Raw genomic sequence first — 23,390 nt, 5'->3', positions numbered from 1 at the left:
TTTTTTAGTTGCACAATAAAACAAACAAATTGCCAAACTTTTAAAACAACTTTATTGGTACTTTAACACACAACATAACACTGGTCCTTGTCACATGTATGATAGATTTGGAAGAACCTTATAACATGCTTTCTGCATTGTTAAAGCTGTCAGATAAAAATAGTATATATATCAACAGGTGTAAAAATGACGGTCTAAAATCCAAAGGCTCTGATAAAATAAAGTAAAACGCCAACATAAAAACTATAAAATCGTGAAATAAAAAGTGTCCAGTGCTGCAAACACTTAATAAACACATGGTAGTCGTCTGCTTTGTACAAAATGTACCGGTATGAACTGTAGATCGGGATGTTTGAAGAGATGACAAAATAAAGACCATATCAACTGAAATACATAAACTTTTCTTACAACATAAAATACAATAGAACATTATACTTACAAAGAAAAAAAAGGGATTTCATGAAAATGCAGATTCAGCAATATTTAACAAGGAAGATAACAAATACATATAAAATTTGTTTTTAAAAAGAAATTCATTTATTGATAGAAGAGAGTGCCATTCTTAGTTTTGTTTAAAACTATCAAACAATCACATGTCATAATTTTCCATAAAATTTCTCAATGAACATTAAATCAAAAATAAAAATAAGTTAAAATCAATACAGAATTTACGAAAGTAAAACAATTTAATGCATAATTTGACTGATGTGAAATCTCAAATCATTGATTCTATTACATAGATCCTTATTTGTTTAATGACACAGTTCAATTAATTTGAATCAGATCTATTCTGTTATGTGATCAGCCATGGCACTGTTTTGATGTATAGTTATATACCTGGTATATATTCATATAACAGGATGTGTATACCTGTTATATATTTATGTAACGGATGAGGAAACAGGGGAACAGTTCAAACACAAGGATGGGAATATAAAAGATAATAAAGTTCGACATCTTCACATGTACATTTTAACAACTTTACAAACTTTAATAGGATTTAAGATGAAAGGACATTTACCTAATTTCAGTATAATTCAATTAATCATTAATCCTTGTCACAAATAATTTTAACTTTTTAAACTAATGATTTAACATGATAATAAAACAAGTTTATGGAATGAATCAATTAGGGGTAAAAAAAAAAATCATTATGTCTAATTAAAAATAATATATGTAGCATAGTTATGCCTTTTGACCATAATTAGGAAATTGATATTACATGAACTATATTATTCAAAGACCATGAATATACGAGTATAAATCACCAGTACTATAGAAAGTGAGTATGTTTGTACGGAACCACCTTACTGAAAGCTTGGAATACTAGGCATTCTTTACATATGCATAATAACCCTAAACTAAATGCTAACGCAGCTGTATACACTTTACCACTCCTAGTCATGTGATATTTTATCTTTATACATGTATTCACAAGCTCAATGTCCAATCTCAGAATTATATCAATGTGCAAGTCAAAAAATTATGCCGCCCCACCCCCCCCCCCCCTTCATTCTTTACATATGCATAATAACCCTAAACTAAATGCTAATACAGCTGTATACACTTAACCACATCAAGTCATGAGACGTTTGTCTTTATACACATGTACATGTATTCACAAGCTCAATGTCCAATCTCAGAATTATATCAGTGTGCAAGTCAAAAAATTATGCCCCCACCTTCCCCCCTTCGGATACAAACAGCCCTTAACACCCAATCCAAACAACTTCCACATTTATCATAAATTTTTGAATTGTGCTTTTAAGGTACCATAAGTGTTGATTTCATAATAAATACTGGAGGTATATGAATCTTGGGGTCAGTACGTCACTGCATGTTTTAAAGTCATCAAACTTTAGGATGCATTTCATTGTTGATACAGTTTAATACTATTCCTCTGATAGCTGAAAATGCTGAAATCATTTTGCCAGTGAATGATCCAACCGATTGGCAGTCTCAGATTGACTATATGCCCTTACAACGCGAGAGGATACGTACGAAGAATGGAAAACAGCACAATATAATCCACATGCATCATAACTGACATTGGAGAAGTGTCTAATTTCTATTGCTAGAACAATTATTGCACCAAATGACAATATTTGACAAGAACAACAGAAGTACACATTAACTTGGGGGGGACAAATCACATTCTAAATGAAGATAAGTTAAGAAAATGAGTTTGAGTACATGCATATGTACTCATAATATTGTGTTGTAGATACCCTATTTATACTTTCCTTTTTAGCACAGGTTCCTTTCAGAAGGAACATTATCATTTTTAACAAATGAAAATTTCAGGAATGACAATATAAGCAAGAATTCTGTCTTAATACTGAGATTGAATTAAGCTACCATTATTTAACAAAACCTCTATCACATGACCGTGTAACAACCGAGGCACATGACCCCATGAGAATGCTTTGATCCATCCATTCATTCACCGGTACATTTAAAACAGCTCATCGGTATGTCTCACAGACTCGCTTAAGTATCCGCCAAAACTCTTACTGCTGTTCCCATGGAACGAGAACTGCTCAAAGTATGGGAGCTCGCCTTCTTCATCAATGGAGTCCAACTCGTGTCTCATGCTCTCCGAGAGATGTTCCTGGCCAGGGGGAGTTAAAAATGTGATCTCGCGAGCAAACTCATCGGGGATGTACTTTGTATCCCAAGAACTTTTGACATCAGGCTTCCAAGGGGGCTGAATCTATAACAAAGAGAGAAAGTTCACAGTAAAATAATCTTATTTATGAGACACAACTTATTTTAGTACATGTATTGGATCATTCAGCAGTGTTAGTCAGAATTAGGTAAAACCATGCTTAAAGCTACTTGTCCAATTTTTTGGCCATCACATTATCGAAATTTTTTTCATACAAATTGGGAAAAATTGGGAAAACACTCCCATTACCTATCAAAGTACAGTAGACAAAACAAAACCATTGTTATACAATGTTCATACTGAACCTTTGATATACAGTTGAAGAAATTAAGACTGAGTTATTTCATTTAAAGTTCTCCATGACATTCATAGTCCAGAACACATTGTGAGACCAATCTTAATTTTGAGGGGGCTGTGTTGTAAACAGCGGTTCACTGCATGGTTTATTCATAACATCATCTTCAGACTTATCAAATTTACTTAATATTAAGTAATCAAAATTGACAATAAAGTACAGTAAAAATAAGTTGCATTTTGTTTGTGTGCATTTATTTTAGTTATCAAAAAGTTAGCACATTCATGTACTGTAACCTCAATTATCAGCTTGAAATTAACACAATATTGTCCTAATTTGAAAAGAAAATATTCAAAAGATAATCATAGACAGGTATTGGCAAAACAATAATACTAACACAAGACATTGCAGACCCTTTCAGTCCCATCTCATCAAGATATCACAAGACCATTTAACTCCAATACTATCGAGATATGATAAGACTACTTTACTCCCATCCCATGGCAATATCAAGAGACTCCTTTACTTCCATCCCATTGAGATATCATGAGACCGTTTTACTCCCATCCCATCTTTCTGCACACACAGTCAGTAGAATTTTAATTACATCATTTTGATAGAGAGCCTTCTTTAATTATCTTAAACATGCAAATAGAGAAACATCCATTTTTAAAAAACTTTCCAAACTTTTTTTTGCCAAATATATCAATATTTTGAACATAATATATTATTTATATCATAAATGTGGAAGATGGATAACATTTAATTCACCAAACTCTTCTTGGTCTAGTGGTTGAAAAAAAACAAAAAAAATGTTCACCACCATCTCGCATCTAGTCTGATCATGATCCTGTCCCCTTGCATAAAAAAAGATGTGCCCTGTTCTGATTGCAGTCTCACTTTTTTCATTATTTTTACCTCTAGTAAAAGTGATACCATGATAAAAAATGAGCAGTTGTTTTGAGACCCTGGGACCTGGCATTCAAAACATTTGAAAATTTGGACATAAAATATTTAGTGATAACAACTTTGTTTAAAAGAAATAAGACAACTTAAGAATGCATGGTCTCTAAACTGGAATTCAATTTACAGTCAGATGTAAAATGGTATCTGCATTTGACACCTTAACTTTGAAAGTTTTGGCACATACTTTTTTCCATTTATGGTGTTTGATCTTTTATCAAAATAAAAACAAGAACAGTCCATTTGTTACTTTATTCATTGTTAGATTATACAGACAAGTTCATGAAGAGTGTCTGATAAAAAAAGCTCTCACAACATAGGTTTTAAAAGGCATTAGACATACAGTGATGAATTAATGCTCAAAATTTTAAAATGTTCACTACTGTTCTTTCAGGTATATATAACAACACTGTATCTGGCATATACTAAGAGAACATTACCATCACAATAAGACTCACTGATAAAAGACAAGTTGACTGAAGTTATGTAAACAAATCAAAAAAAAAAGAAAAAAAAAGGATACCGTCATTAGTCAAGTTATAAACTGCTTCTAACCCTCACAAACTATTAAGCCCTGTAAATTGCAAAGTGGGGATTGACTTAACCTTAATGTATATTGATCAGTCAGCTGAAGAAAACATTTCAGACAATTTTACACAATGTATTTTAACAAATGTGCCAATACAATAACAAGCAATGTCTGGTTAGTTCACACACAATGTACGTACCACCAGTACTGAGCTAACAATATATTGATTACAGTCAGAACATTAAACTTGTTCGTTTTGTCATAACTCCATCAGTTACATTTTAACAATTCTACCATAATATACATGTTTATAACATCAATTTTACAAATCCAATATGCATATCAGCACTTGAAATTTCAGCACAAAATTTTTAAGTCATCATTATTTGTTGGTTAGTGTTTGGTTAATTTTTTCTGCATAACTGTTTTTACTTTGGTACATGTACATGTTTGAGAGATTTGAAAAAAGAATAAGCAAAGATATCATCAATTAATCAGAGAAAGCATAAAATTAAGAAACAAAACCTACCAGCATTTACTGTCCACATTATATGTGTGTACATTGTAATTAACTGAGACATGGGAGTAAATCGTGTCCAGATGCCCGTCTTTCTCTAGGAGTGATTCAATAGCATCGAAACAAATTTAAAAAAAAAACTACCAGTGCTACAAGCACTCTGAAACATCTCGGTAATTTTTAGAAGAAAAAACCCATAACATTCATGAACACCTTGAAAATCCTTTTAAAGTCATGAAAAATAAAATGAACTTGAAACACTAAATGTCATAACAGACTGAATTACCCAGTATTACAAATATATTGCAAAAAATAAAAAAAAAACCAAAAAGCTGAACAATGATTAGTTGTGACAAAACGTTTGTATTATATGTTAAGATATTTTCTGTGTAGATTATTTACAAATCATTATCTTTCTTACTGGCCAGTAAAATAAATACATGTGTACAGATAAACACATTGGTCTTCAATTCCCCATTAAACTTGTACACTGAACCTGTCAGACAATTGATAAAATCATATACAAAAACATGATAAAACTGCTCCACAGGTCCCACTTTTGGGTAAGAATAAGAACATACAGTTACACATAGTAATACAAAAATAATTATAAGCCTAATATAAATAATATTCCAAATTCTTTACTGATAAATGTATTGAAGATGTTCACAAAATACAAAGATTTCAACTAATCTTGATTATGTCAATAATGTGTACAATTACTTGACAAGGAGATCTCATCTAGCACTTTTTCTCTATCAGGAAAATGAATTTCATTATACATAACCAAGAACTAACAAATTAAAATACATGTAAATTGATATAGGCACAAATTTCTCTAAGATCATTGTTGATAAGTCACAGGACAGAATGCAACGTTTTATTTTATAATAACAAAGTCCGTCTCATAAGGGCACTCATGTTGGAACAAAAGAAGATGTATGAGATTTGTTACTTACTTGAGTTACTTCAACGAAATTTTTCACATTAACAAAAATTTACAAATACACAATGTAAAATTTTTTTGGAGTGAACTATGTTGGTTTTGTGTGCAAGTATTTCTTATAAGGGAAGCATTACCTGTTACATAAAAAATAAAATGCGTACATGTCATTCAGGTAAAACTGAATTCTTTCAAAGTATTACATACATCAGGGTTTTTTTTCTCTGTTGATTAAAACTTTAATCTGTCATCTGATTCAATTCAGTGAAAAATAAATGACCTCACTTTTTAGTGTTTAAAAAATAATTCTCTTTTTGAACACAACATTGATCTTCAATTAATGAATGTAAATAAATCATATTTTCACTTTAAAACAGCTTTATATCATTTCTGAATTAAATAGGAATCACAAACACAATAAAAATTCATGGTTTCAAAAGCTATCAAACAAAACACTAATATTGTCTAAATTTAAAAGCTTTAAAAATCTGTCAAAAACTTTTCTAAATAAATGTATTAAAAAATAACCCATCAAAACAATCTGAAAGACATCCAACACAATAATAACATAACCTTTATTAGCACTTCAGACATCTTGAATATGAAAGTTGCAATGTCATTGTGTTATAATTTAATTGATCAATTTTTCAAAAGACAACCAATTTTGATTTCTTGCACATTTTTCGCTTTAGTGGATTTATTACACACTCCAAAAGATTAAACTGTGTATATTTTCTTTTAATTAGCATGAAAAAAACCTTTTATTTTACAATAGTTCATTTTATGGCATTGCTGATTATAATGAAAACTTGACCAGTATATGGGATTATATGGGAGATAAGTCTCATTTAACTATTATAATAATTGTAACAATTCTGTCATACAGACAAGGTTTTCTCTAAATTTCTACCATGAATACGCTTGGGTTCAAAATCTAATTGTCCTGAGGTTATTTTAAGTCAGGTGACCAGATCATGTGACAATCATGTGCTCCATGTGGTATCGAAGCTCATGACGCTATTGTGACTTTGGGCAAGGCTCATCTTACTGCCATGGTAGGAAAACTTCTCGAAATACGGGGTGTCCACTTCTGCCATATCTTCATCGATTCGGTCCAGAGAGTGACTGGAAGCCTCGAATTCTGGCATGGCTGGTGCTGGGGGTGGGGTTAATTCCACAGACTCCCCCGTAAAGGTGTCATCAAAATACCTGGTGTCAGTCTCAGAGGTCACCTGAGGCGTGAAGGGTGGTGGAATCTGAGAGAGGAACAGAACATGCTAAGGAACACAACAGACAGAATCGTCCTTAGGCATGGTGCACCACTCACTAGCGACCTGCTATGCTCCCAAACTACAGTTTAATAGCCCCATAAAAAATTTGTCATTCATCCAAGTTTTTCAAGAAGTTTTTCAGTAAATGTTCAAAAATGCAATGGAGATGAAGATACTTAAATACTCATGCCAAGCTTTAATTAAAAACAAATTCATTCAACTGAAAATTTTGAAAAAAATGAAGGAAAAAGCATTTTAATTTCAAACAAAGTGTTCCCTTTTTTAGAGCATATATAAAGATATAATTGCAGGAATGCACAGACAACATCAAGAGATAGGATCTAAATGCCGAGGAAAGATAAACAGAAACCAAACGGGGCCTTGTGACCTCTGGACTGACAGGGGTATATACATGTATAAACCGCACGCGCAGTCAGCATGGTCGCTATTGAGAGATTTACCAGACCACATACACTTATTTATCATTGCTACCAGTCAAAATTAGCTTTCAAAACCACAGAGTATGCTGCTACCTTGAACAACTTTCAATGATGTTAAAATATAGAGATATGTATTAAAGGGGGAAGGTCACGTTTTTGGTCAAAAATTATTTTTTCGATTTTAATATTTACAATGCTTTAGTAAGGCATTTTTACTAGGCAACCAAAATTTAAGTGTCATTTGATGTGTTATAAACGAGTTACAGAGCTTGCAATTCTTCGCTATGTACACAAAGCGTTTGTTAACATTTTGAATGTTGAAGTGAAAATTCAAGTTTTAATAGACCCAATATGAATGTAATAATCGTTAGGAAATGTTTATTTATGCTTAAAATGAATAATAAAATAGACAAACCAGCTTGAAAAAGATTTTTTACCAGTTTATTCGACCTATGTAAACAAAAACAGGGCATGAGCCTTGTTTACACGACAAAGAATTGTGAGCCCTGTGTCTTGCTTAAAACTCAACAATTGGCACCAAAACTTCATTTGATCGTTAGAAATGCATTCCTAAAGCTTTGCAAATGATAAAAACAGAAAAATAAAATTTGACCAAAATCGTGACCATGCCCCTTTAAGGTCAGACGACACGTTCCTCAAGAATCTTTTTTGTATCTCTTCGTAATAAAGAGTTCCAATAAAAAATATTAATTTTATAATTACTTTAAAAATGATCAAAATTTACTTAAATTTTGGTTATATGTCTAGATGGTCGAGTGGTTAGAACCGTGGCCGCTCACTGCCAGAAGCGTATCTAGAGGTTGTGAGTTCAAAGCCCCGCCCCAACGGAGATAAATTTCTAATTTAGTGAATTTCGCTGTGCTGTAGATGTATTTATTTTTATATCAGCAATTCAGTGTATTTTCAAGAAGATTATATAGAAAATTGCATACTCTAGTAGTTTGCAGAAATGCCTGGTAAGGTACCCTAATTTTTTGCAAGAAAGCTTGTTAAAGTAGTAGTAAACCATTAACAAATTCCTGGAAAAAGTTATCTAAAATTGAGGAACGTGTCGTTTGACCTTAAGAATGCAAGGGGAATTCCTCTCTCTTACTGAAGTCTAAAGTTCAAGATAGCAGATCACCACTGAATAGACAGTAAGTTTTAAGTAATTGGTGTTAAAATAAGAGTTTTCAAAACAATGCACAATTTCACTGAATTCAGTCATTAGATATCATGGCTAAACATGATTTCTAATAACAAATTTTTATACCATTAATTATACTCACATGTACCTCCATTAAGCTGAGAGCTTGTAAACCGACATAAACTACAATGGACTACCTAGGAACTATAAGTAGTGGTCCATAAAACCTACCTTTTTTTCTACGAGATCTTGCCAGTTGATGCTTTTAAAGAATGGGTGAGCTACGATAACTTTAACATCATCTTCTGTTCCTCCCAACCTACAATATATGGCAGAAAATCAGACAAAGTCAGTGGAGCAACAGATCACATACATGTATATTTTCAACATAAAGAAGGAAAGCAGTTCCAACTAATAATATCCTAATGTAGTAAAATGTTATGACCAATATTATCAAAATGTAAACTTTATCCAAAAGAGTAGAGTTAACTGTTTCCAATGCTTCAGTCCGCAAAGTGTATTCTGTTCAATACACATGTATCTGTATACCACAGATATAAACTTTACACATGTCTCACTTACCATTTATATTTGTTTGAAACATATAGGATATATATAGGATCTTTTTATCTATTGTAATAATTAAAGCAAACTTTGATACAATTTACTTTGATTTAATATGATTTTTTTAATATGTTTTTGTCTTATGATAAAAATCTCCAAAATATTATTCATTAGGCAAAAATTTATATTTCATCTCTATTTATGGCAAGACCTAAAGTATGGCCAAAATATTTAATCTAACATGATGTATCAATGCCCAGGAAATTAAACATTTATTCTTTAAGCCTTAACACACGCACATGTTCATACAATAAATGGTCTCTGTTTCTGAGGCATTGCACCAAGTTGACATTCACAAATTTGCCTTTTTTATTGAGGACATACACACAATCAACAGACATATTTGATATACATGTGACTTTTGAAAAGTCAAATGACTGATATATGTCTGGGATATGAAAAGTCACTTTTCATATCCCAGACATATATCAGTCATTATTTTTAATGTGTTGCACACACAAATTACTTTTTGCATTGTACGTGAAACTTCAACTCTTTGCTTTCTTTTTATTTGCGAGACACTCACATGACATACCTTTAGTACATGCGACTGAGGACTAACTGTACCTGAGGACTTATTTATATCCCAAGACACTTGTACCATTGATTAGAAAGACTTTTCTGTATCTAAGGCAAACCAGTATACATGCTTGACTTTCTGTACTTTTGACATACACACTGACTTTCTCTGACAAACAAGTAAGACTGACTTTTTAATCAGACAGACACAGGAACAACACAATCTGTACCCCACACATCCCAGTAGTAAGTCTTGGACTATGACAAACCTTTGTTTGGGGTCCTTGACCAGCAGGCCTGATAAGAGAGAGGTAGCGTCCTCCGACAAAGTCCGAGGAAATTTGACTTGTTGAAGCAAGATAAGTTCAAACAAAATGTCATGATCACGATTATAGAATGGTAATCTGCCACACATCATCTCGTACATCACAACGCCAGTCCCCCACCAGTCCACCGCCCGACCATAGTCATTGTCCTCAAGCACCTGTCAATCAACAGATTAATAGCTATATTCACTGCGAATAGCAGAGCTATTTTACTTTTATATCTCAAAAACATATGAAATTTATTAACATAATATGATAATAAAACTTTTCAATCTTTAGCTTCAATGTATCTGTCAGAACAACTCAACTTTCATCTCTATAGGATATTCTGCAACCATGGATTCTTAGTGAACACATCACTGCAGATTGAAAAAAAACACCAATCAAACTACATTTTAGAGACATATTACTTCCTCACCTCAGGTGCCAAATACTCAGGTGTTCCACAGAAGGTCTTTGTACTAGCACCATAATACATCTCCTCCTTACAGAGACCAAAGTCTGCTATCTTTATATGCCCATCTTTGTCCAGTAATAAATTCTCCAACTGAAAAATAACATTTTTATACTGAATAACAGGCACCATATGTTTGCCTAATATACCTAAGTCTACAGAATGTGTGATTTTAAAAATAAATGTTCCTGCACATAATGATGTTATTATTAATGAATATTTAAAGACACTTATTTCTTCCATCAATTTACAATGTATATAATGTACAATGTATATATTTTTTCTTTTCCTTGAGAAAGAATATTCAAATACACTTATTTCTTCCATCAATTTTCAAGATACACATTTTTTTCTTTGAGAAAGTTAATGCCATCATAGATATAAAGTGCAGTAAGGCCAAACCAAATTAAAAATTTAATTTGGGTACAATCTGACTATCATTGATGCCATGGGTAATTGAATATTATCTTTAGAGTTCTAAAAGAAATTTTAGTAATTTCACTTTTTGTTTAAAATAAGATTTGATGAGGAACAGAAACATTCTTACAATATTAATATTTTTTCAAAATTTATGGCCTGACAAACCTAAGAAAAAATATTGTTTGGCCTCAACAATTAGTTTACTTGCCTTGAGATCTCTATATACAATATTATTTTCATGCAAGTATCCTAGAGCGGAGATAATTTCTGCTCCATAGAACCGTGTCCGGTCCTCACTGAATATTCGTTCTCGTGACAAATGAAAGAAGAGTTCTCCACCATTGACATACTCCATAACAAAACAAAGTCTGTCAGGCGTTTGAAAGGAATACTTCAGTTGCTGCAAACGGAAAAGTAAAGCAATTATATAGCAGTTAATACTATAGAATAGTAAAACATACAAATATTCTGAATTGCCTAAAAGATATAAAATTATTGGCCTCCAAAGTCTCAAACGGTGAATCTAATTTGTATTAAAATTATTGAGTTGTTGTTTTCCATGCAAAGAATTAATTCAAAGATGCAAATGTATATTGATTGAATTCAATCACACTGTTGAGGAAGAAGCATAAATCCGACAATGCAACTGATATTATTAAACAAAAATCTCCTGGATGCAACCCTCTCTAGGATGCCAGTACATACTTCCATCTTAATCTCTAAAAAAGTAGTGTTAGCCTACTAAGACGATGGGGACCACAGCTTAGAAACACTTGTACTCACAGTTAGAAATGGATGCTTAGTAGTCTGTAAAACTCTGTTTTCTGTAAGAGTGTGTGCAACTTCATCCTACAAAATTTAGAAGATCCTTTTAAGTACCATTTCTAAATATTAATTATGCCATTAGGTGCTTTGTAGTATAAAAGCTGCAAAATTCAGTACCAATATAGATTTTTAAATGTTTGCCAATCAATTTTTTATAATAAACAATATATCTGCTAAAAGGTGTCAGCACTTGAACAATGGGAATCAGACATCCCAAAATATTTCTTGACAGTAAAATGAATTCTGATGTCCTCTACCTTGGCAATGATGACCTGTTTTTTCAGAATCTTAATGGCATACAGGTGGTTGGTTGTTTTCTCCTTACAAAGGATTACTTTACCAAAGGTGCCCTTTCCGAGGACTTTCAGGAATTCAAAATCATCCAATGACTGAAAAGGTAAAATGCAGATCTATCAATAATGGGGTTTTGTCTTACAAATTGGATAACTTCATCTTTCATAGTTTCTCGCAATTGATTTAATATTTTTTCAGTTATTTTATCACAACAAACACAGAGTTCATGCCCTTACCACTTTCTTTTTCTCTTTTTCCAGCAACCCTCCTTCTTCTTCAGTGACTTTCAGATTTTCAGCCACAGAGCGAATGGCAGCGATCCAGTCCTCGCGTTCCTCATTACTTTCCACATAAAACATTCGCTCCACTACCACTGTCCATTGTAGTCCCCGGATGATAAATGTGTTTGGCTTGGGCTTCTCTTGTTTCATCAACTGGCAGTCTGCAAAAATAGTTCAATAAAGTCTCAAAGGTTTCTTCCTTTTTCATTAACCTGGTACATTGTATTTGCATTGAAAACAAACATGATCCAGCTGTGACTTACAATCTCATGAGCCAGTATTTTATAAATTTATGCATGTAATATTTTCCTTCTTTGTCAATGGTTCTGATAATTTCTTCATTGAATGTGCAAAAGGAAAAAAAAACTTTAACGTAGTTTCCTTTGTATCCCATGGCATTTTCAAATTCAAGGATGCAAAAATTCAAGAGCAATTGTCCAATTAATAACATTTTCTGTCACATAACTTTTATGAAAATTTGTTGTGGGGATTGACTTATTCAAAACCATTAAAATTGGTGTTTCGCAAACAATAACAATCAACGCATATTAATGATCCTTGCTGTAATCTGCAATGAGAGAGAGTTATTTCTGATACATGCATTGATCACAACTGAAGAGACCAGGTATGTTCTTTAGTCTCCTAATCTAACATCTACAGCAGAGATCAAAGGAAGGTTTTGTGAAAATTTACAAATGATGTAATGTTTGTGTGACCTGAAAAGGGATGATCTTCAGTAGGAACCAACTTATGAATAGCAAAATAAAAATATTCTATTTCTTTTTGATTAATTAAAACATTTAATCCAAATAAAACGTTAGTACATATGTGCAACAGACATCCCAGTGACCTCCTACTGACGTCCAGTGGAGGACTGGGGTCCATTCACTAACCTTTGACCGTGAAATCATTGAGGGGGTCCCCCAGCCCATGCTCTGGTTTGGTCCTGTATCCCAGGAAGGCCCCGTCCTGCCGTAAGATAAAGTACCTTTTCCTCCAGTTCTTGATGTGCTCTCCTGTAAACACAAGTCACAACCATAAAACTATAGACAAGCACTTATTAGATGTATACCTGATTTGGACTATTTACTCCCTATCTAGACATCCAAGTCTACCTTTTAACTATTTGTGGGAGGTATAGTTAACAAAGACTGGGATGATCCAGACTGACCGGTTATCATGCCCCAATGAAATATGACATCTTAACAGCATTTTTGACTTATGTTTAATTTAATACTGTAAAATGTTGTTATCATTTGAAACTCATACGTTAAACATTATTTTGTTGTATTTATACAGATTATATTTAATTTGATGCCTGATTTATACTTGTTACTGGTGCTTACCAGTATTTCTATGTAGATCTGTAACTGATGTGTTGTAAAGGGTAAATGAAAAAGACTAAATGATTGAAATCTTTTGTTCTTTCTGTGTACATGCTTATTCCATGTAAATGTACACTACAGTACTCTAGAGCTTTGAATGATTTTATTATCATTTTTCTTACAACCTAGAAAATACAGAATTTAATTTTTTTTTATATAATTCAGCATTTGAAAATAAATGCAATGCTTAAAAAAAAATTTTTGGATAAATTTTTCTTTAAACATCAAAAATTTAAACTACCGGGTATATCTTTGTATGATCACATACCGTATATTTTGAAATGACATAACATTTAATAAAAGGAAATATCACATTTTTAAAAATATGCAAAGCAATTAAGTTATTTGTAAACATTTGTGCATTTAAAGTATGCATAAATATTTGTACTCTGTTCATGTAGATAACATCATGAAATGCATGATAGCAATCCTAAACAATAAATAACACCTGTCTGTTTTTACATCGAAGTGCAGCAGTAAATATGTTATGACAGAAATTACTAAAATATTTCTTATTCTTTTTGAAGTCATGTTATTAGTTACTCAAAGATTATCAGAATCTATAAATTGAAATTGTAAAAAGAAATATTTATCATTCAACATGTTCAATGATTAGTTATCTAAAAATTATCAACTTAAAGCAAGACATGTACCTATACTAGTCTAAGAGAGTACTTCAATATTAGTCATACTGTAATTACAGTACATACATTCACAGACATTCAACTGATTACCCTTGAGGACATCCACCTTTAAATCCTCTCCTCATAACTAATTAAAAAGTATCTGATGCAGATTGTTATAAATGCATTTGTAAGCTTATGTATGGTATTCTTTTATGAAACTGAAGTAGTTACAAATTTATACTTTGAAAAAAAAAATAACTGTCATTCCTTAAATATACATGTACCATACATATATTGCACATTACAGGGGCGCATGTACCAACTAAAAGTTTGGACATTGAGTAAGAAGAGGGGAAATTGAACAGTTTTTCAAAGTTGGCCTTATGAAATATATAAACTTTGTATTCTCTGCAGCCCTCTTAAAGTGTTGATGAAACTTTTACTCTGAAAAGGGAAAAGTAGGATAAAATGCCCATAACTGTTCTATAATACCCTTATTATTTCTGATTATTCAATTGCTCTCCTTTACATACTTATAAATGCAATCTACTTTTTTCTGGCATCATCTTTTAATGTTTGGCTGAAGGTAACTACATCAAAAACAGAACAAATTATCTTCAGTGAATAAGCTAGTGTACAGAGAAATGTCTGTGAGGTGAATGCATGTCCCTTTAGTTTTTAAACAAAAGAATGTAGTTCTTGGGCAAAACACCTGCATCTCTCAGCTTTATCTGAGTATGCTAATACAAGTAAGTGAATTTCATTGGAGATGCATATTGACGCTCATTATCACCCCTAAGCATGATCAACAGTAATGGCACACGATATCACTGTACAAAAAGGAGAGAGATACCATTATTATTGGGAGAGTGTAATTAGCAACTCTTGTGAAACATGCCCAATCGATATCTCCGTTACAATTAATTATCACAAGGTATGGACCTGCTGTTCATCAGTCTGGCTATAGTTGTGTCTAAGTACATCCTCAACAATGACAGTGACAATTCACTAACCACAATAAATAAGGAATCTGTGCTTAAAATAAAATGAAGAACCTACGCAAGTTTCCTGTTTTCTTCGAATACATGTACAAGAATGCACTTATAGATATGGCTATTCAAAAATAAAAGTTTGACTGAGTTTAGTGAGGAACTAACAATTATATTTTATAAGATGTATTTCTTCTCAATTATAAGTCACAATGTATAGAAAACAACATTACAAGAATTGATCACTAAATATACATATATATTTTTAAATCACAGCGAACATTTTGATACTGAAACACGACAATTATGACACCCTACACAGAGGAAATCACAGCTAAGTTTTTGGAACATAACAGATAAATGATCGGTTACTGTGGTCTACTCAAACAACAGAAAAATGAAAGATTGATCACAAATTTTGTTAAAGGCGACTGAGTAGTGGCTTGGTGTGGCTTTTGGTCTCCGTAGTAAGTTGTTTGTGCATTAGATGGTCCAAGACTACGTCAAATAGATAAACCCCATTTCTGATACCTTCTAATTATTATGGAACTGTATGGTACCGAGCACTTGTATTGTACGAAGCCCTCAATTATTCTGTTAAACTGTTGCACATTGTTTTGAAAGACCCTGGGAGAAATCACAAACACTTTGGCAACTTACACCATTAGGAAGTTATTTTTACAAAAACACAGTTCTATTGTAAGTAGGTATAATTGTTGTTTCTCATGTTCCCTTCTCCTCAGAAGTGTTATTTGCAATGTGAATAAAAATGATAAACACATCAAATATCACCGAATCCCCTGGTTGTAACTGGAGAATATTTCATATGGTACTGATTTTTAATATTCAATTGAATCGTACGTTTAAAAAAATTCATTTGAGAGAAAAATGAATTCATTTGGTAGATCTACACCATTTAAACATGTACTTCCTGAAAGAGTTCTTACCCCTTTTCCAGAGAAAGCCCTCCTTAACAACAGGTATGTGAGTGTCAGAATTACTCATCTCACCTGTCTCTTCTCCTCAACGATTTCTACAAAAGAAACACCGACATCATCAGTTGAAATATTACGGGGTTTGAGGTGTGCACTGCATAAGTATCAATACTTTTATCATTTACCAGTACCAAACATTGATTTTTTTTGTGCACTAATCATAATGTTTTGACTATGATGTAATATTTCACTAAATCATTGTAAACATGAAATTCTTTTCATCATTTCATAACATACCACGATGCTTTTTTTAAAAACCAAATTCTAACTACTTAATTTCATTTTACAGATTTCCAATAATTTGTTTTTCTCACACCAGCATTATAAGGATATTGACCCAGCCATGAACCTATGGGATAATACCAACATACATCAATGTTCAGCTTTGCTTTCATGTACATAAATATTTATAAAATAACAAAATAATTGACAAAAAATCATATAAAAAAATAAATAAATTATTTGCTATATCACAGCTCATTTTCTAATTCATTAAGGAACAACAAATACATCAAATTCATGGGGGGGGGGGGGGGGGGGAGCAGGGGGGGGGGGATTAGATCACTTGTGTTATAAACTGAAAGAATTTGAGCTATAACTAACAAAGCTATAGGAGCATAACAAGTTGTGAAGTCTACAGTGTATGAAAACCGGGAAATAAACAGAATGAATAAGGCATGTATCACCTGAGGAACACTTCCTGTGTCAAACATCACTCAGTGTGATTCTTGTCAACAATCAGGAGACCCCCTAAAACCCTGTATTGATTCATGTCAAACCACAAACTTTCCTTTGTGCAGCACATGAATGAATAAAAAGCTAAGAGGGCTCTTTCTAGGGTCAGCCAAGGTCGCTCAACATCACAATACACAATGCTTTGAATGTGATTTGCAAGTACTACAGCTTTTCAAGGCACACAAGTATTGAAGTAAACAAAAACAGCCCACATCTTTCCTGTTTACATGTAGTTTCAATGTCACTTGAATCAGGAAACAAAGCTTAGGAGAGCTGTACGACACTTGATTCAGTGACAGAATGACTGGAACTAGCCACTGGTGAAGTGCTGTAACAGCCATTGAACAGATTACTGCAGATATACATGTATGATGGAGATGAACTGGCAATGACCTGTGCAGTATATAGCTACATTATTGCTGGTCAGACAGCCAGTCTATATTGGGTGATTATCAGATAAACATGTACTCCAGGCACACAAAATTCATAATAGAAATTTATAAAAGAGGAAGCAATATATATCAATACACAGCCATCCAAGACTGTCATCCACATCGCCAATCAATGCAGTTGATTGATACAGTACACCCAGGTGATGAACATTACTGCTTAGCAACATGGACAGTTAATTTATCTAGTATATTAGAAGATATCTGTGAAGGCCAGATTTTATCTGAGTAAAATGTAAATCATGAAAAAATGATGCCAATTTTGTTTAGCCTATGCATAGTCAGTTGAGAATATAGGAAATGCTGGTATAACTGTTAGGCCATCAATAAAAAAAAAATGATCTTTAGAACTTTCAAAAGATTACAATTCTCAATTAATATTATTATATGCAAAACAATGAAAAGTCTAGATAACTGCACTGATTAAATTACTCCCTACAATCTTATATTTATCAGTGGTTATTATTTATGAAAATTAAATTACAAAAAACCCCATTGAAATGATGCATGTTCATAAAATCCACAAATGAATGGGCCACATGTAAATAAAATGTTCAAAAAGTAAACTTTTAACTGTTATATGATGAAAGGCTTGAAAGCAGTCTGCACCAGTTAAAGGTTTTATGACAATAAACAGCAAATATGAAGGTTGGCCACCATATGTGCTACAGCAAAAATACATTTACATCAAATAGTGTAAAATTAAGTATTGAAACATAGCTTGTGTGATTCAAACCATGATTCATTTACCCAGAATTCAAAGAGAACCGATAGAACCCCTATATTCTGTGATATTGATTCTGGCTGCCATAATTGGATATAATTTGATAATTTGATGCTGTCGCATTTGATGCATTAATCACTGACATGTGAAAGTTGTGCAATATTATGTAATTCTTGAATAAGGAATTGAAAAAATGAAAAATAAGGTCTTTTTTAAAAGTCTGTCGCATTTGATGCATTAATCACTGACATGTGAAAGTTGTGCAATATTATGTAATTCTTGAATAAGGAATTGAAAAAATGAAAAATAAGGTCTTTTTTAAAAGTCTAGCTATAAAAATTCAATCTTGATAATGGTTACCAGACCAAACTTAAATTCATGCACCAAACCAACTTTTATTAGCTGCAGAAGTGTTCTTCTACCAGATATTCACTGACAAGTGTTCTTCTACCAGATATTCACTGACATTCCCTTAAGTTAAATATTTTACAACTTCATTGGTTCAGAAATTCTTATAAACACCCTCACCAACCCAGTAAAGTGACAAAGGTAGCTACTGAAGATAAAGCCAAGGAATTCATCACACTTCATTTTCTTAAGTTTATGAGAGTGTCTGAGGAAATTAAAAACAAAAACCAAAAAAACTCAGAATTACAATGTCTAGATCAGGACTTTTGGGTGTTAAGTATAACCACATGCTCAAAGTGAAAGGAAATTTGGTTTATGACTTATTACTAAAAAAATTGAGATCAAATTATTAAAAAGTGCAACCAGTTGCAATCGTGCAAAGTTCCCGTCCTATGCTTACGAACTGGAAACTCCATCATTAGTCAGTATATATGTAAAGCTACAGTTATGAAGGTACGTACAGCACTATACAAGTACGCTGTAGCTTGACTTTGAAGACAGTACTACCACATCAAGCAATTTATATATTACAATATAAAAGTTTAGCAGATAAATCATGCTTATAAACTTGAGGCTTTTATTTTTTTTTAAATTGTTTGCCTGTAGATCCTGGTTTTTATAACATTTAATGTAAAAAAAAAAACCCCCATATTTCTTAGCCTTATACTTAAAGTATCACTCTACACACATGACCAACCAATTCAATTATGTTGTAAAGATCTTATGGATTGCATGAAACAATTACTTAAGGGTTCGTATTCAGCGAATAAATTTCAAAACAAAATTTCCAACCCATCCTTTATAAATGACAGTCATTACTTTACTCATGGAGGGACAACATCCATGAAACAAACAAAAATACATTTGAAAATAAACACACTCACTAGGATGAAGATTAATGATTATGAACAAATATTCCTGTTGAATCTACATATATATTGAGTTTTAGACCACTATTGGCACTAATTTTGCATGCTTTTGATGAAAATGGGCATAAAATCCAAAATTTTGGGGATTCGCGAAAAAGTAGAACTCACTGTTAATATTACATCACATACTTTTTAGCAGTACGCACTAAATTCATTTACAATGCAGATGGTCTCATTATTTGATCTTTTTATAATGAGTTAATCACTTAGTCTAGTTGGAGGAGACTCAAGCATGGTTGCAATATTTACTAAGCCTTTTACCCGTGAAATATTTGTTAAATTCTGATTCTGTTGATATATAAACATGAAGATTAAGTTTACCTCTGCATAGTATAACGATCGAGAGGAAAATGATGTCGAATCCTCTCAAAATAATTAAAATTCTTTCTCTTTTCAATCTGTTGATCAATCCCCCAAGTCACGTTGAATTCTCGTTTAAAGACGAGACTTGTGAGACTTGTTACAAGATCCCGGATGTTAACTTTTACTTTCATTTTATTGACGCAAAGATGAAAGTAGACGAAATATTTATCGTCTCTGAACGCCTTGTTACCATCGTTCACAAATGTTGTATCCTTTTAATTTCTTTTATTTGATTACTGATTATTTTAAAGTGATTTTTCTTCAAACTTATTTTTGGTTGGATGGCATTCATGCATCGTGCAATTGCAACAAACTTAGCACGATGACAGCGGCATGGAGCATGCATTGTGGAAATTTATCAGTAGATAGTATGTGCTTGTATAAATTAAATATATATATTCATTAAATTTACTTCTTGTACCTGTGTTTAAATCTCGGACTTTATATGCACTTTAACATTCTGTCAGATACATTGTCCTGTAATAACTCTGCAAGAGATATTTTTCTTGAGAAATTAAAGAAAGGAGAACATCAGACACTACCATACTTTGTAAGTAACTGGATACGTCATTTGATGACATTTAAATCAACTAAAAGCAACGAAGTTATTGTAATCATGATTTATTTACATAATACAATAATTTAGATAATATAAAAGATCTAAACTTACTTTAAAATGTTGAATAAATTAATTAACATATGCATGTACGTTAAAGTTTTCTCATTCAACAATTAACAGACTGATGGCAATACTTGGTTTCATTTCATCAAAAGAGAAAAACTCTATTTTGTTGCCACAACAAATAAGGACACGTCACCCATTCTTGTAATTGAGATTCTAACAAGGTAATCTCTCTCTCTCTCTCTCTCTCTCTCTCTCTCTCTCTCTCTCTCTCTCTCTCTCTCTCATTCACCATGCACACACACATTAATAGCAAGAAAAACAAAACCAAAAAGATTCATAGAGTAAAAATTCATATCAGTAGGAAAAATCTATATTCGGTTTTCGTAAATTCTGGAAACACTATATATTTTAATCTTTATTGAAGGAAAAAACAAAGAGAATACTTATTCTAGGTATAGAACTTACCCACTTCAAAAATGTTACAAATATTTAAAAAGAAACACCAATTCAACTGCAAGTGCAATCTCTGCACAGTATTTATTTATTTCAAATCTCATCATTTAAATTTACCAGTGAATTCATAGCTTTGCTCAGTCTTCTTTTATTGTATTTTAAAGGCTTTACCATGTTATCAAAGATTTTTGTGGAGTGGTCTCGGAAGATTCTCTACATGAAAACTTGCTCCTTGTTATGGAGGTTTTAAATGAGTTCATGGTAAGTGGTTTGTTTCACTGACACCTCTGTACAACTGACTCAATTTTGTATTAATTTTTTTTTATCTAGATTATGTTGTTTTTCATGTAGGATTTTGGACTTGTTCAGCTGTCCACAACTGAAAAGCTTCAGCCCCATATTCAGTCTACACCAGTTCTTACCAGATTTAACCAGCAACCAACACAGGACATCACATCTAGAGTCGTGAGTTCAATTTTTCAATGAAATACTTTTTTTTTGTGCTTCATGCGGGACATGAAGGTGGGAACATAGCAGAAAAAATGCATGTTACGGGTTATATAAATTTTCTTTGCAAAGAATGATACCTTCATAACCCGCATGACTACCTCCATAACTTGCATGAATCATCAAAGAAAGCATTTCATTGTTTATATATATACATCTTTGTTTTAGCAAATTAATAAATTGATTTTAAAAAGTAAGTTAATTAACTAAATTACTGTCAATGTACATCAGTACGTCAGCTAAAAGAAACTGCCAAATCATCTCCTATGGGAATTTGAGTCTGACATCATCATGATTATTTTGTGCAGTCTGTGATTTTTCTAAGGTGGCTGTAGGTTTTAACCAATCAATAAACAGGGTGTGTAGATCTGAAATAGAGCATAAAAAGTCTACAATTATTGTTATGCTAAAAAAAATTCTGTTACCTTTTTCAAATTGTCTAGTTCTCACTGTAAAAAGGAAAAATTTGTAAATTGATTTTATGATTCCTGATACAATTCTTGTTGGGACTTTGTTGACTGAATCCTCTTTTTACAGTTTGGTATAGAGAAGAAAAGTCTACCCACCCCAGCTACAGACACACCAGTAATAAGTTCATCTGTAATTAAAGTATGTGTACCTTATGGAATTTTTTTTTTATTTCCATTAACATTACATCATTATATATTTGTGGGTCTGGCACATTCAGTTTGTACCTTAATTTCCTCTTTACTGGGGAATATTTAATAAATTTACCGGTATTTAAAAAATTGAAGTGTATTTGTCATTGAGCAGAGTATTTAATGATTTTTCAGGACAAGAGGAAAAATGAAATATTTGTGGACCTCATAGAAAGGGTAACCGGTGTGATTAATGCTGATGTAAGTGTATTGTTTACTAGGGGATTTTTTTATTTAAAAAAACGGGGGGGGGGGGGGGTTCAGATGAGAAAGGTAACTTTAAAAGTTATCTTGATAAATCCCAGATTATTTATTGTCACATATATCCATCACAATGCTAACCCAATGTTAGAATAAATTGTGCATATGTATGCTGTCTCAATATGCATTATTAATGTAAAAGTGTAGGCAGTGATTCATTTTGAAAATGGTTTTTATGGGTCCAGATGACCCCTCTTAATCACAACTATGAGTTCCAAGCCGAAAACTGAGTCCAAAGAGAACATGAATATAAACAGGGATCATTTAAAGGGGCATGGTCACGATTTTGGTCAAATTTTTTTTTATGTTTATATTATTTACAATGCTTTCGAAATGCATTTCTAATGATCAAATAAAATTTAAGAGTCATTCAAAGAGTTATAAGCAAGATACAGTGCTCACAATTCTTTGTCATGTAAACAAGGCTCGTGCCTTGTTTTTGTTTATGTGGGTTCACTATACCAGTAAAAAATCTTTTTCCAGCTTTTTTGTCTATCGTTTTATTTATTTTAATCATAGATAAAGATAAACAGTTCCCAACGTTTAACACATTCGTTATAGGCTTAAAACTGAAATTTTTACTTCAACGTTCAAAATGTAAACAAACACTTTGTTTACATAGCGAAGAATTTCAAGCTCTGTAACTCGCTTATAACTCAACAAATGACACTCAAATTTTGGTTGCCTATTAAAAATGCCTCTCTAAAGCATTGTAAATATTAAAATCTGAAAAATAATTTTTTACTAAAATCGTGACCATGCCCCT

General features: G+C 32.3%; 2 protein-coding genes across 6 annotated transcripts in view; one reads left to right on the top strand and one right to left on the bottom strand.

Moving 5' to 3' along the window:
• Positions 1-33: 33 nt before the first annotated feature.
• LOC117689388 (RAC-alpha serine/threonine-protein kinase) lies at positions 34-20,215 on the bottom strand. Of its 5 annotated transcripts, none has more exons than XM_066088042.1 (11): positions 20,078-20,215; positions 16,464-16,549; positions 13,410-13,532; positions 12,472-12,677; positions 12,199-12,330; positions 11,900-11,965; positions 11,325-11,516; positions 10,661-10,789; positions 10,108-10,400; positions 9,005-9,092; positions 34-2,713 (listed from the first exon to the last, which is right to left on the bottom strand). In XM_066088042.1, exons 2-11 carry the CDS (start codon positions 16,519-16,521, stop codon positions 2,456-2,458), a joined length of 1,545 nt encoding a protein of 514 aa, XP_065944114.1. In that variant the 5' UTR covers positions 16,522-16,549; positions 20,078-20,215; the 3' UTR covers positions 34-2,455. The 5 variants fall into 5 exon arrangements, with proteins under 5 accessions (XP_065944114.1, XP_034326205.2, XP_065944112.1 ...); XM_034470314.2 differs by having other exon boundaries at positions 10,186-10,400; XM_066088040.1 differs by lacking the exon at positions 34-2,713 and adding an exon at positions 4,164-7,171.
• LOC105336891 (uncharacterized) overlaps positions 20,107-23,390 on the top strand; it is a 30,788-nt gene continuing 27,504 nt past the window's right edge. The window contains exons 1-7 of the mRNA XM_011441374.4: positions 20,107-20,326; positions 20,587-20,669; positions 20,859-20,965; positions 21,362-21,458; positions 21,549-21,662; positions 22,242-22,313; positions 22,499-22,564. Coding sequence (XP_011439676.4) covers positions 20,107-20,326; positions 20,587-20,669; positions 20,859-20,965; positions 21,362-21,458; positions 21,549-21,662; positions 22,242-22,313; positions 22,499-22,564 — 759 coding nt within the window. The remainder of the gene's footprint in view (positions 20,327-20,586; positions 20,670-20,858; positions 20,966-21,361; positions 21,459-21,548; positions 21,663-22,241; positions 22,314-22,498; positions 22,565-23,390) is intronic.

The sequence above is a fragment of the Magallana gigas genome, chromosome 6, assembly GCF_963853765.1.
Source record: "Magallana gigas chromosome 6, xbMagGiga1.1, whole genome shotgun sequence".
In the NCBI taxonomy this organism is placed as follows: domain Eukaryota; kingdom Metazoa; phylum Mollusca; class Bivalvia; order Ostreida; family Ostreidae; genus Magallana; species Magallana gigas.
This window is presented reverse-complemented; position numbering and strand designations above follow the sequence as displayed.